The 12,049-nt window shown below is 39.4% G+C and overlaps 1 protein-coding gene across 4 annotated transcripts in view; it reads right to left on the bottom strand.

Moving 5' to 3' along the window:
- The window catches only part of camkva (CaM kinase-like vesicle-associated a), a 39,592-nt gene that overhangs the window by 4,621 nt on the left and 22,922 nt on the right, over window positions 1-12,049 (bottom strand). For 2 of the 4 annotated variants that reach the window (XM_035383321.1, XM_035383322.1), the window contains exons 2-10: window positions 3,797-3,899; window positions 3,544-3,675; window positions 2,737-2,811; window positions 2,154-2,292; window positions 1,889-2,009; window positions 1,723-1,798; window positions 1,372-1,508; window positions 821-899; window positions 161-248 (exon numbers count right to left, since the gene is read on the bottom strand). In XM_035383321.1, coding sequence (XP_035239212.1) covers window positions 161-248; window positions 821-899; window positions 1,372-1,508; window positions 1,723-1,798; window positions 1,889-2,009; window positions 2,154-2,292; window positions 2,737-2,811; window positions 3,544-3,675; window positions 3,797-3,891 — 942 coding nt within the window. In that variant the 5' untranslated portion in view covers window positions 3,892-3,899. Of the gene's footprint in view, window positions 1-160; window positions 249-820; window positions 900-1,371; window positions 1,509-1,722; window positions 1,799-1,888; window positions 2,010-2,153; window positions 2,293-2,736; window positions 2,812-3,543; window positions 3,676-3,796; window positions 3,905-12,049 lie in introns of all 4 variants that reach the window. The other 2 variants (XM_035383319.1, XM_035383320.1) reach the window with 1 other exon arrangement.

Raw genomic sequence — 12,049 nt, 5'->3', positions numbered from 1 at the left:
ATATTCACTGCACCATTTTTAAGTAGCAAGCTTGTCTGATTTTCACCAGCAGAGGGAGTAAGTTCAAATATGAGTTTTCAAGCTATACACCTAAAGGAAAAACAAAAAAAAAACAGGACCAAAATAAAAAGTAAATATGAAAAGAAGGGAGGACAGTCACCTTCCACTTGGCTTTGGCAAAGTTCTTTTCAATTTGGGCACAGACACCGTCTTTGATATTCTTGTCTGAAGCTGCATTCCCAGATATCCTGAGGATAGAGAGAGCAGCATATTTTAAATGCAAGGACAATCTGACGTATGTATGCTGTTCAAACACAGAATGTGTAAACCATGAACAGGTTTGGAGGATTTTCTTTTGAAAAATGCTCTGCCTTTAATTATACCAATCAAATATAAATTTGATTGGTATTTAGATGAATCCAGTAAGAACTGTTTTCACAGAGTAAAATATCCTCACTTGTATGGTTAATTCATACACGAATGAGAGACTGCTTGATAGTGTAAAAAAAGCTAATTAAGGACATAATTAATTGCCTGTATTAATTACAGAATGAAAGGGAAGTACAGCAGAATTTCAGTATCTGGCAAAATCCTCAAAATAGTTCCTAGCCAAAAATGGGACATATATTCATCAAATCTAATATTTTGAAATATAGTGATGAATTTTGACATTTCTTGCCATTATACAGATTGTCCTGGCAACCCAATTGACGATAAACGGATATGGTTGGACAGATGTGTTTCATGGAAAGATAAGACTTGGTATGTTTTCTGTCATTCATTCACAGTATGTTAAGTCTTCTATAGTATGTTTCAGTACCACTCGTGGTTGATAGCTTCTTGCGCTGTGAGCCTCTGGTCCTGGTCCACTTCCATGAGACAAGCTACCAGCCCTTTCGCTGCAAAGCAACACAGAAGCTGTGGCACAGCAGTAGTTTTCACTTAGACCCCTACCTCTTCTTCTGACTGACAGCACAGGAGGGGTGTCTCCGTCTGAGTATGATGACCATTTCCCATGGCTAAACTGACGTCTTCTAAAGTGGCGATTCCCAAACATTCTAAGCACACTTTGTAAGAGAATATCTTTACTGTGACCCTACTCTGCTTTAAAATACAGTCTGATATATGATAAAAATGTGGAATTATTTTTTAAACGCATGCAAAACCAATTGCATGTAGAGCATATTACCAATTGAAGTATGCAGTGATTAATCTGACTGGTTTGAATATCTAAGGAAAGTATTTTTTACTATGAATCCCATGAATCCTGACTTACAGAGCTACTGGAGCTACTTTTCCATTATGTTAATCATATTCATTTCCATATTGTGCATCTACTATCCTTCCTCCTCAGCAATTTCTAAGCAGTACCTGAGTCTGAAATGTCATCCCAGTAAGGAGAGTCAAACTCATAGTCCCCTGAAAGAATCTTTCGGAAAAGGTTCTTGTCGTGGTTCTCGTAGTCATCATCATCGGCTTCATCATAGAATGGGGGATTTCCTGACAGCCTGGGGACGGAAGGGGATGGAGGGGGGGGGGGGGGGGGGGGGGGGGGCGGTGAGAGAGGTGAGTGGGTGCAGCCAGGTTTTTACTGTGACCCTATGCCACACTGTTCACTCAGTTGACACAGTTGATCACAACCACTAAAACATTCAACACTGAGAAGCAATTTATACTTCATGGATAAAGGCTGGCTTCTGTTTACTAACAAGACGTACTCACAGTATGTACATGATCACTCCAATGGCCCAACAATCAACAGGCCTTCCATACCTCTGCCTTCCAACCACTTCAGGAGCTAGAGGAGGGAAGAAAAAAAAAAAGTAATAATCAACAATACCGTGAGCTGATATCCTCACTGCAGGCATTTTCTGCAAATTTCCCTCACCCAGGTATTCAGGAGTTCCGCATGGGTCTTTGATCAGGCCATTCTCAAGTTTGGCCAGGTGGAAATCACTTATCACAATTTTTGAGTGCTTCAGACGGTTGTAGTATACCAGGTTCTCCAGCTGAAACAGAAAATCAAGAAACATCTTAATTGTCTCTTATAGACATGTATCATTTAGATGCAGTGCTGATGACGCCTGTGGTGTCTTTGGGTTTCTTAATGCAATCCCACTAATCACCACCAGATGGCATGCTGTTTACTGTACCTTAAGGTTCCTGTGGACAATGTGCAAGGAGTGTAGGTAGGCCACTGCTTCCATCACCTGTCGGATGACATTACTGGTATCCCGCTCTGAGTAGTAGCCCTGATCAAGGATCCAATCAAACACCTCTCTGCCTGTGGCACTGTGAGAAGCATGAGCAAGCACGATGCTGTTGCATAACACTTCATGCATTTTAGTTGCAGCATATGAATGAACTCAGGGCACTAGTTTTAATTATTCTGATAGTAAAGTGATACCTAAATGGGATACTATTAACAAAATTGTAGAGAGTGAAGCCTTCTTTGAGACACATTTAGACAATGAGAACATTGCTCCATTACTGCAATAAAACAGCCCTCTAATCCTAAAATCAGCATGTGTAGCATTTTCCAAATCAGTGTAATGTGTCCCAAGTCCCATAAAACAGATGGGAATTTTGGGCATCTGAAAAATAAAAATAAAAAGCTTGATGGCGAGTTTAGTACAGCAGCCATATCAATCAGTTAGGCTACATCAATTCAAATAGACACAAACCCAAATGGCAAGTACAGGACCCTCTTCAGATCCTGATCTCATACAGACTTACAGTTCCAGAAAGAGGAAGTACTCTTTCCTGGTCTCAAAGACATCTACCAGCTGGAGAATATTAGGGTGTTTGACCCTGCAAAAAGAAAGAAAGAGAAACAAAAAGAGAGAGAGAGAGAGAGAGAGAGAGAGAGAGAGAATATTCACTGCTCCTGTCAAAATGGCATTTAAAATGAATCACTTCAATTATTTACTGCATGTACACATACCTTCCGTGTCAAGCAACTGGATTACCACCTCAAAAACATATATAAAATGCCTGGTTTTATGTTGCTTAAAATCTTGAACTAGAAATGTAAAGTGGTGGTCTGCTTTTGTATATCATAACTGGATGCATATTATATATTTTTTATTTAAACCTAGTAATAATAATGCAACATACACAGGCTACATTTTATATTTACATTTTAACATAATGTACATGTTCCATATGTTTTCCTTGTATTTCAGATATGTTATTTTGATACTGTAGAGTGGGTGTTTTAAGAGCATATAAACTTGAAATATGTCTTATACAACATCAAAGTTATCATATTACAGTACTTGGTAGAAAAAAATTGGGGTTTTCAATAGAACCCACTGTTAAAAGGCCTGCACAATTCTATATTCAAACCCATATAGTAACCTGATCCCAAACTGAACCAAATCTAATATTTATGTTCCAGTGCCATTCTACAACAAACGGGGTCAAAATGAGCAGACACAGTGAAAATTCTTGGCTAGAAATCAAATTGCTTTTGAATTCAAGTAGATTTTTTTTTTATTGTGTCATGAACTGTAATAACAGGTTTTTGTGATATAAACTCACATCTTTAAAATAAGGATCTCATTTTTGGCAGCTTTCCGTACTTTTCTTCCATCCCTTTTCAGGAATTTTTTACAGGTGTACATTTTCAATGTGTTCTTATCCTTGGCCCTGAAAATCTCACAGAACTCCTCCCTGGCAAAAGACACAAAATAGATGTTGAATAATACACACACAGTACATACTGGCAAAAGCATCTGCGGAATGTGAAATAGAAACAAAATGACAACACAAGGATCACACAAAGAGTACTCACGATTTAACGATCTGCCCCAGGTCATACTTGTCTGTCACCTCAGAAGGACTGTTGTAATCCTTCTTCTCCCCGAATGTTAAACAGCTGAATGGCATGGCCACTCCTGCCCTGATGAGAAGCGAGAGTTTCACACCATCACATGACATGACCATTCCTTAGCAGACCTCTGCGTTATTACGCCACTACTCAACCCAAAAACTCCTGCTAACTAGAGGAAGGACTATCACACCACTGCAAAACCAAACACTCTAGCACTGAACAAAGAAGACAGTGCCATCTCATACTAAAAAACCCTGTCCTGTCCAAACAGGACTGTCACACCATTGCTACATGGTGCAACCACTCCCATACAGAAACAGAACATCCATAAATCACCACACAGCATAACACACACAATATAAATGCTCAATGTATCACTCCAACTCAGTAACCATGTCCGTCTCTGGACACAGTCCCATATGTACTCCCTAGGACACTACCAGACTTCCATCACACTAAACTGCACTATACAAAACATGTTGCATGCTGTACTGCAGATCTCCTATGCAGCAAATAAGAATGTTCCCACCGTAATAATAAAAATAACAATCCAAGATGGCAGCATGTGTGTAGTGTCTGTTTGGTCTTTGTTGAAATGATTGTAGCTAAAAACATTGTTCCTTGCTTCATTAGGCTGTGAAGACATGGGGAAACATTGCTTTATTTTATTTATCATATTCTGAGAAAGCTGAGGAACCATCTAGACACCCTATGCAGTATTAGAGTGTAATCTGTGACTACATTATCTGCGACTGGGGCTAGATACAACTCCTTATATCTGGGCTTACTGCTGCACCTATCTATCTTCACCCAACTCCAGTGAGACTTCAGCCAGGTAGCTCATCTATCATCCATTGCTGAACTAGCCTTAGTGCTATTCATTGTTGCCTGGCTTATGACAGCTACATTTATTCTCAGATAAAGTTGGCTGGGACATATTGTGTAAAAATACATTGCAGTGTATATTTAACCATGCTTTTGGGCTGAATGGTTGCATCTAATGTACCACTGCAGAGACGAAAGGAAGGTGGGATCGCTGCCCCTGTCTCACTTGATCCACTTGCAAGAGACTCAAAATCAACTTGCACCTTCATTAAGTTTCAGCAAAATCAGTCAGCAAATTTACTGACTAATTTGAAACTTTTACAATATCTGCTTTATTTGAATGACGTTTTCAATGCATCTCAAAATAATTTTACCCAAAATTATTTTGATTTGCAACCAGTTGCAGACAAAGGACACATCAAACAAAAACGTGAAGCTGAGATGTAAAAAGCCGTTGCTTTTTCTAGTGGGTAACATAGAACCAAACCCTGGTTCATCTGACATGCAATGTTTAATCTGGACTTGGTTTTCTGCATTTAAATGTATGCAGCCTGGTTCCAAAAATGGACATTATAAGATCAGGGTTCAGATGTCTCATCCAGATTTCATAGTCTTGTGTGAAACTTGGTAATAGAAAACAATCACTGATAATGAAATTACCCTAAATCGCTATATTATAATGGCACGTGTGTATAAAATCTAAATGACACTAGCTGTCATAATGACTGATACAGCAAGGGAATCTTACCGACGGTGCTGAGATAAAAGATTAAACTGATTCTAATTGAGTTCAGAGAATTGAGAATTGAGTGAAGTCTTACCCTGTGTCAGAGTTCACTGAGAATAGCGGGTGTTCTGTCCTCTAGTTGTTCGCCTCACTAAATTTATTCTCCTGTTTCCTGCCCCTTTTTGACATAATTAAACTTCATTCCCCAGGCAAAGATCCTTCATTCCCTTGTGGCAAGATCCAGAAACTGCTGTCACAGACAGGGCGAACATGGCTCTGAAATGTGCATGAATGCATGGTATCAGTCCTAAGTACGTGACAGTGATCAGCTGGCTCTGCTGAGGACATGCAGGCTGGTGCTCACTGGAGAGACTGCTGCAGAAAACATTGTTTTACAACCAGACTACTTTTAGCCATGGGAATAGGGTCCCGGCATCCAGAGTTGATCCCAGCCTACAAAGGTTATTCAGATAAAAACAACAGGGTAGTGTTTCAGACAGACAAAATGCTGTCACCCTCCTACTCAAAAAGGAGTTATTGACCACCACAGGGAGACTGTCCCATTCCCAAATACACCTTGACACGATGACATATTATGAGACGTTATGAGACATGTCAGTGTGGCATTGTGAAAGAAGTGTCATTTATTTAATAGAATCATCCAGAACTGCTATGAATTGATTCACTCTAAATCACTAGACAAGGTTTATTTGGTTCTTTTAGAGATTTCTTTCCCTTATCATTCTACAGTCAGTCAGTGTTTCATACAACAGTCATGGCACTAACCTTTCCATGCTCTCTCTCTCTTTCTCTTGCTTTCTCTCTCTGTCTCTTTCCCTCTCTTTTGCTACTTCCCTTCCTCTCTCTGTGTCTAAAAGAATGCAGTCCTGAAATCGGTGGTGCAAAAAATAGGCGCAGCATTTTAATAAACAAAGAGCTGGCAGACATTCCTGTGAAACAAATGGTTGAAAAAAGGAAAACAACCATGGGCATTTAGTATGGCTGTCACTTTGAGCAGAAAAGTCTCAGATCTGGCTCCATCTCACTCACCAACTGGCCACAAGGAAGATAGAAGAGCACATCCATCTTCTCTCTTTGATCAATCAACTTCACATTTATTATTTTAATCAGCGGCAGCCACGGTGAAATTCATAGAACTAAAAGGCACCAACTTCCAACAGACAAACATTTAAAAAGGAAACATTCTAGACTTTCCACCTTCAGATGTCATTTGCGAGTTAAAATGTTTCAAGTTACTTTCGAAGTCCTTTCATTATTATTTTTTCTTTTGACCATAAATTGTGAAAGGCAAACCAACCCCACTGATCATGCCTATAGGACATATGCATGGGTGTATACATTGGAAAAATGCTGAAAATCAGGGATGTAGTCTACGATGTTGTTGTCTGTGGTATTACTACACAAAGCTTCGTCACCAGCCTGTCCAAACTGTGCCATTGGTGTGGGAGAAAATTGATTTCAATCAATCAGTTTTGTTTTTATATCATGCTTTTAACAAGTGCCCCAGGGTGCTGAACAGTTAAAATGATTAACAAAATACAAAACAAGGAGCAATTCAGACACTTACTGTTAGGGATGATTGTGCCACATTACATCAACGTACAAAGTACCCATTTTTGTCCTTTACACTAATAGAGCTCCAGTCCAGCTGACTCAAGGCACTATCTGGATACCACCAGCAGTTGCTCACCTGCTTAGCACAGGGGCAGAGGTGGACAATCCAGGTTCAGAAAGTAAAAGTTAATCTCAGGATTTTGTTCCAGTCACCTGGATTTGCTAATGAGCACCATTCTTCAGCCAGGAGGTAGAGCTAAATCAGCTGGCTGAGTTCAGGGGTGGGTGAAATACATGGCAGGACTTTTACTTTCTGACCCCTGGAATGTCCACCTCTGACAGGGGATGTACCTGCATGTAAAGTGATAAACATTCTGCAAGGTGGAAGGGTCCATTTAATGACTTTTTTGGTATTAACTGCAACCTTGTAATAAATATGTTGTACAACAGACAGCCAATGTAGTGATTGTTGGATAGGGGTGATGTTACATTACATTACATTACAGGCATTTAGCAGACGCTCTTATCCAGAGCGACTTACACAACTTTTTACATAGCACTTTACATTGTATCCATTTATACAGCTGGATATATACTGAAGCAATGCAGGTTAAGTACCTTGCTCAAGGGTACAACGGCAGTGTCCTTACCCGGGAATCGAACCTGCTACCTTTCGGTTACAAGCACAGTTCCTTACCCACTGTGCCACACTCCGTCCTATGATGTGTTCAAACCAGCAAGTGTGAGTCTATAGCCTGGCTGCCACATTTTGGACAAGGAGCAGCCTAATAAGCATACTCGCTGGTAACCCAGGAAATAAAGAATTACAATTCTTCAGACTGGACATCATAAAATACCAGCACCTCTATCTTTCCTGATGAAAAATGGGGTGAGTTTTGTGTTACTATTATAAAAATGTTATTGTTAGTTACTGACTTGAGGTGTGTGTCAAGTGAGAAAGAGTCAATAACAAAAGTCTTGATTCAAATTAGATTGGATTAACGTCACAATTACCTACATGGGTATTTTGTCCCTGATCATTCTTCTTCTTGAAAGCCATCTATACTTTCCAAAAAAAATAAGTTATAAAAACATAGAAGTCCTTTAACTAGATAAGAAAACCTGGGCCTTAATAATTTTTCTAAAGGCAAAGAATTGTCATTCATGTTGCAAAAAAAATGCCATATGCCTTCACTTTGCAATTAAATAAATGTGATAAGGTCACAGTAGAGACGACACTATGAAAAAAGGTGCAGATGTAGGGGCATACGCAATGCAAAATGAAAAGCTGGCTTTAATTCCCTCTGTTTGTCCCTATGCCCCTCTCGGATTCCAGGCTAATCTCAGATAAAGGATTTACAGACAGAAAACTGCACCACATTACATGGCCTCCATCACTGTGACAGATGACCTTCCATTCTACAGATGGGGTGCTTTTTATTGAATCTATAAAAGTACACAAGCTCGAGCGAGTGACCTCCAGATGAGAATACATTCCGAGCAGATAGCATTCAGATGGTGCCCTTTCTTTCTGAAAGCTCAATTCAATGCAGTGTTAACAACAACCTCTACAAAACAGAGAGCACCAAGGCCAAATGTTGGCAGCCAGACTTTGGGAGATGAATGCTAAAAAAACCTTATTTTTTATGACACTGCATCCGTGTTTATATCTGTGAAAAACCAGAGGAAAAAACTAAAAGAAAAAGTACTTCTTGAACATACTTGGAAACAAAGGCCAACTTAATGAAAATGTTAATTAATCACACACACATACACACACACGCACACACACGCACACACACAGGCGCGCACATTATGTGTATGTTACATCAGTGTGACTTGCAAATGAGCTATTGTGTCATGTCATAGGGATGGAGAAGGTTGAGAGACATCGTTCTTCCATCATCACTGATTGTTTAAGAAAAGGCCCCCGATGCTACATCTTTTGAGCTACAATAAATGTATTAACAATGCAAGAATACCCTATCCATTTTCTGTATACAATTTATCATCTGCTGGAGACCCTTTCATAATTCTTTGTTAAAATGGTACTTTGTTGTTATTTATCTCACTTCTTGGTTTATTTTTCTTGAGTCCCTTGTCACACACCAGTAATTACACTTTCTCACAACCACCTAATTAGCAGTACATCAAAATGTCCCAGTAGACTAACCTCCACCCCTGATCTCAGCCAAGGGAGGCCCCATCTGAATACATTAAACAAGTTTAATATTTAATCTGCAAAAATACTTAAAATCTGCATTACGTACTTGTAAACTGGTGATGACAACGGCATGGTGGAAATCATTGCTCTGTATACTCTACCTCATCCCTCTTTCTGTCCCAACTCCCCACAACCACTGGGTATATTCAGACAGGCAGAGTCACTAGACCATTATAAAAACATTTCTGCTGCTTGTCACAACTGCACAGTGGGAACTTCTACAATATCAAAGGAGGAGCAAGGAGGGTCTATTGATGAATACTCGCCATGCCCAGCTGATTTCTTGCCCATTTCTTCCCAGTTTTAATAAAAAGATGAAGTCTAATCAAAGTTTAGAGACAGCGAAATCAGAATTATGGCACTTTCAGCAAGAGATTCCAGAGTGCAAGCTAAATCAATAATAAGTTGGACAATGTCCAACAAAAAAAAAAATGTAAACACAAACGCTTCATTCAGATGATGTTCTGAGAAAAAAGCTGAATATATTTGTGTGGGGAGAGATTATTTTAAATATGAGTTTGGCAATTGGTCACTGCTGGTCTACTCACATCTCATCCAGATAATATATGGATCAGTGAATCAGCGGATTGACATAATATAAGGATCAGTGAATCAGCTCATCTAGATAAAATAAGGATTAGCGAATCTGCATCAGTTCTGCCCAGAGACCATCCCCTATATCTCCTTCTCTGCAGCTGTGGAGTTGAACCAAGCCAACAAACATCAAGAAGACAATTACTAAAAGAGCAGTACATTAACTTCACAGGGGATGCTTTACTACAACAATCTGCCTTACTGAATTGCCTCAACAATCCCAGTTTCAGGCACACTGCTTCTCACAAATTGCCCTTTAGGGCAGAGAAAAGGCATTCTGGAGAATCGTTACAGTATCACATTATGGTTTTTAAAAAGTGAAATATTAAAATGGGAAATGGGATCAATATGATTTAAGTACATTTGATGTTGTCGCAGTTGTCGTTGTTGCTGGTGTGTTGTTCTCAATGTTGATTCTGAGACCCAGCTAATTAAATGGAAAGACCCTTTTTTCCAGAAAAATTGAAACGGCAGAGCAAGAAGAGCTGAATAATAAACAATGCGCGAATAGATGAAGTGAAGCCTTCGCTGTGAAGGGGGAATGAGATGGCTACTCCACACAATGAATCAATCATCAGGAGAAGCTGCCAGCTGCTAGAATTAAGACACAGAGAATTGGATCGTCTCAGACACAGAGGGACTCATTATTAAGCAACTCGATCTGGAGAAATCTTCCTGCAGCGTATATCTGATGTAATCAGTGCATCCTAGTAGGGAGGGCCCTATGTGCTACAGGTTCAGTAAGCAACTTCAGGAGCTCTCTCCCATCTCTGCTTAAAATCATTCCATCATTTTCAGGCCATTTGCCTCTGCCAATGGGTATTTCATGTAGATTGTCACTAAACTCGCCTTCCATCTAATAAAATGGTTTTAATTAGCAGTGAAGCCATCTGTAGCTCAGAACAGAACAGACAGTTTTATTGCCCCCAAAAGAGAATGTTTGTTCAAAGCATTTACAAACATAAAAGATTACCACACATTTTAAAAAGTGTATTCATTTAAAAAAGCAAAAAAAACACATGATCCTAAACCGGAAACACTGTCTATCATTATCACATGAACTATCGGCTAGTTCTGCTGATCACAAAAACTACTATCAACTAATATAAGTAAAAAATAGTCAAAAAGTCAAAAACATTCCACTAAAACCAAGTCAAAAACATTGCATATATTGGAATTGGTTGGCTGACAGCCATGCTACACATTCCAGCATCATTGTTTGCATCAGACAAGACTGAGGGCTGGCTGTGTTATGCAGAATATAGCAGAGATTTCACCAGATAACACTACACTGCTTTACCAAGCAAGAGATCATTCATTTATAAGTATAAGCGACAACCATTACTGAAACTTATTATTTGGTCACTAATGAATATGGTCAAAATAAAGACTGAAATAATTTTTATAAGCCAATCCCCATATTAATGGTTTTTGGAAGCACTCTTACCTTGTTGTGCCAAGTGTGATTTCTTCACATTTTTTGAACACATGCTTTTCAGTTCTTCTAGATTTCAGAAATTAAACTAAGGTACAGAACTGTTTGTTTCTTTGTGGTATTACAAAAAAATTTGGCTAAACATAACAGTCTGCTAAAACTATTTAATCACATAATGTCTACAACCCCTGCCCTCCCTCAGCACTTCACAAGCCTCTATTAACTATATTAAAGTAGATAGTTCTGTATTAACACTACTGTATTATGGATTTTTACTAAGATAACTGCTAACTTGGAAGAGTATGATGCCAGTAACTATAAATAACTGACCAATCAGTGAGATCAACAGAATCTAAAAGACCATACAATACACATAATTTCTAACACATCCTGCTAAACTTCACCTGCCAGCATCAGCCTAATCTTGTGTTTTATCTCCCTGGGAGCTGTACTAATCTCCGCATCTACTGTAGCGCCATTAGGAAGACCGGCTGTGTAAAATAATTGGAAGGGGGAAACCGGATTGGAAATCTATTCATTTCATCTCACATTCACATCTGACAGCTGCTCTAAACCATGGTGTACACCAGCCCCTTTGGCTTTCAGCTTAGGCTTCCTCTGTCATTGGGCTGGCCCCGGCTTCCCCCTGCTACACACTGGTGCCAATCCGCCAGCCACTGGCAAGCCATCTCAAGAGCCACTGAGGCCGCCATTACAGGGCTACTCGCACTTTTGCTGAGAGAGGAGGCTTTGTCCTGGATTCAAACCTTAGCAATTAACTAAAGAAAATATTTCCCCTGTGGCGATTTAAAACTGCCTTTCTATTTCTTCAGG

Source organism: Anguilla anguilla, chromosome 11 (assembly GCF_013347855.1).
Source record: "Anguilla anguilla isolate fAngAng1 chromosome 11, fAngAng1.pri, whole genome shotgun sequence".
NCBI classification, from domain to species: Eukaryota; Metazoa; Chordata; class Actinopteri; order Anguilliformes; family Anguillidae; genus Anguilla; species Anguilla anguilla.
Note: the sequence above shows the minus strand (reverse complement) of the source record. Positions and strands in the feature narration are given on the sequence as shown.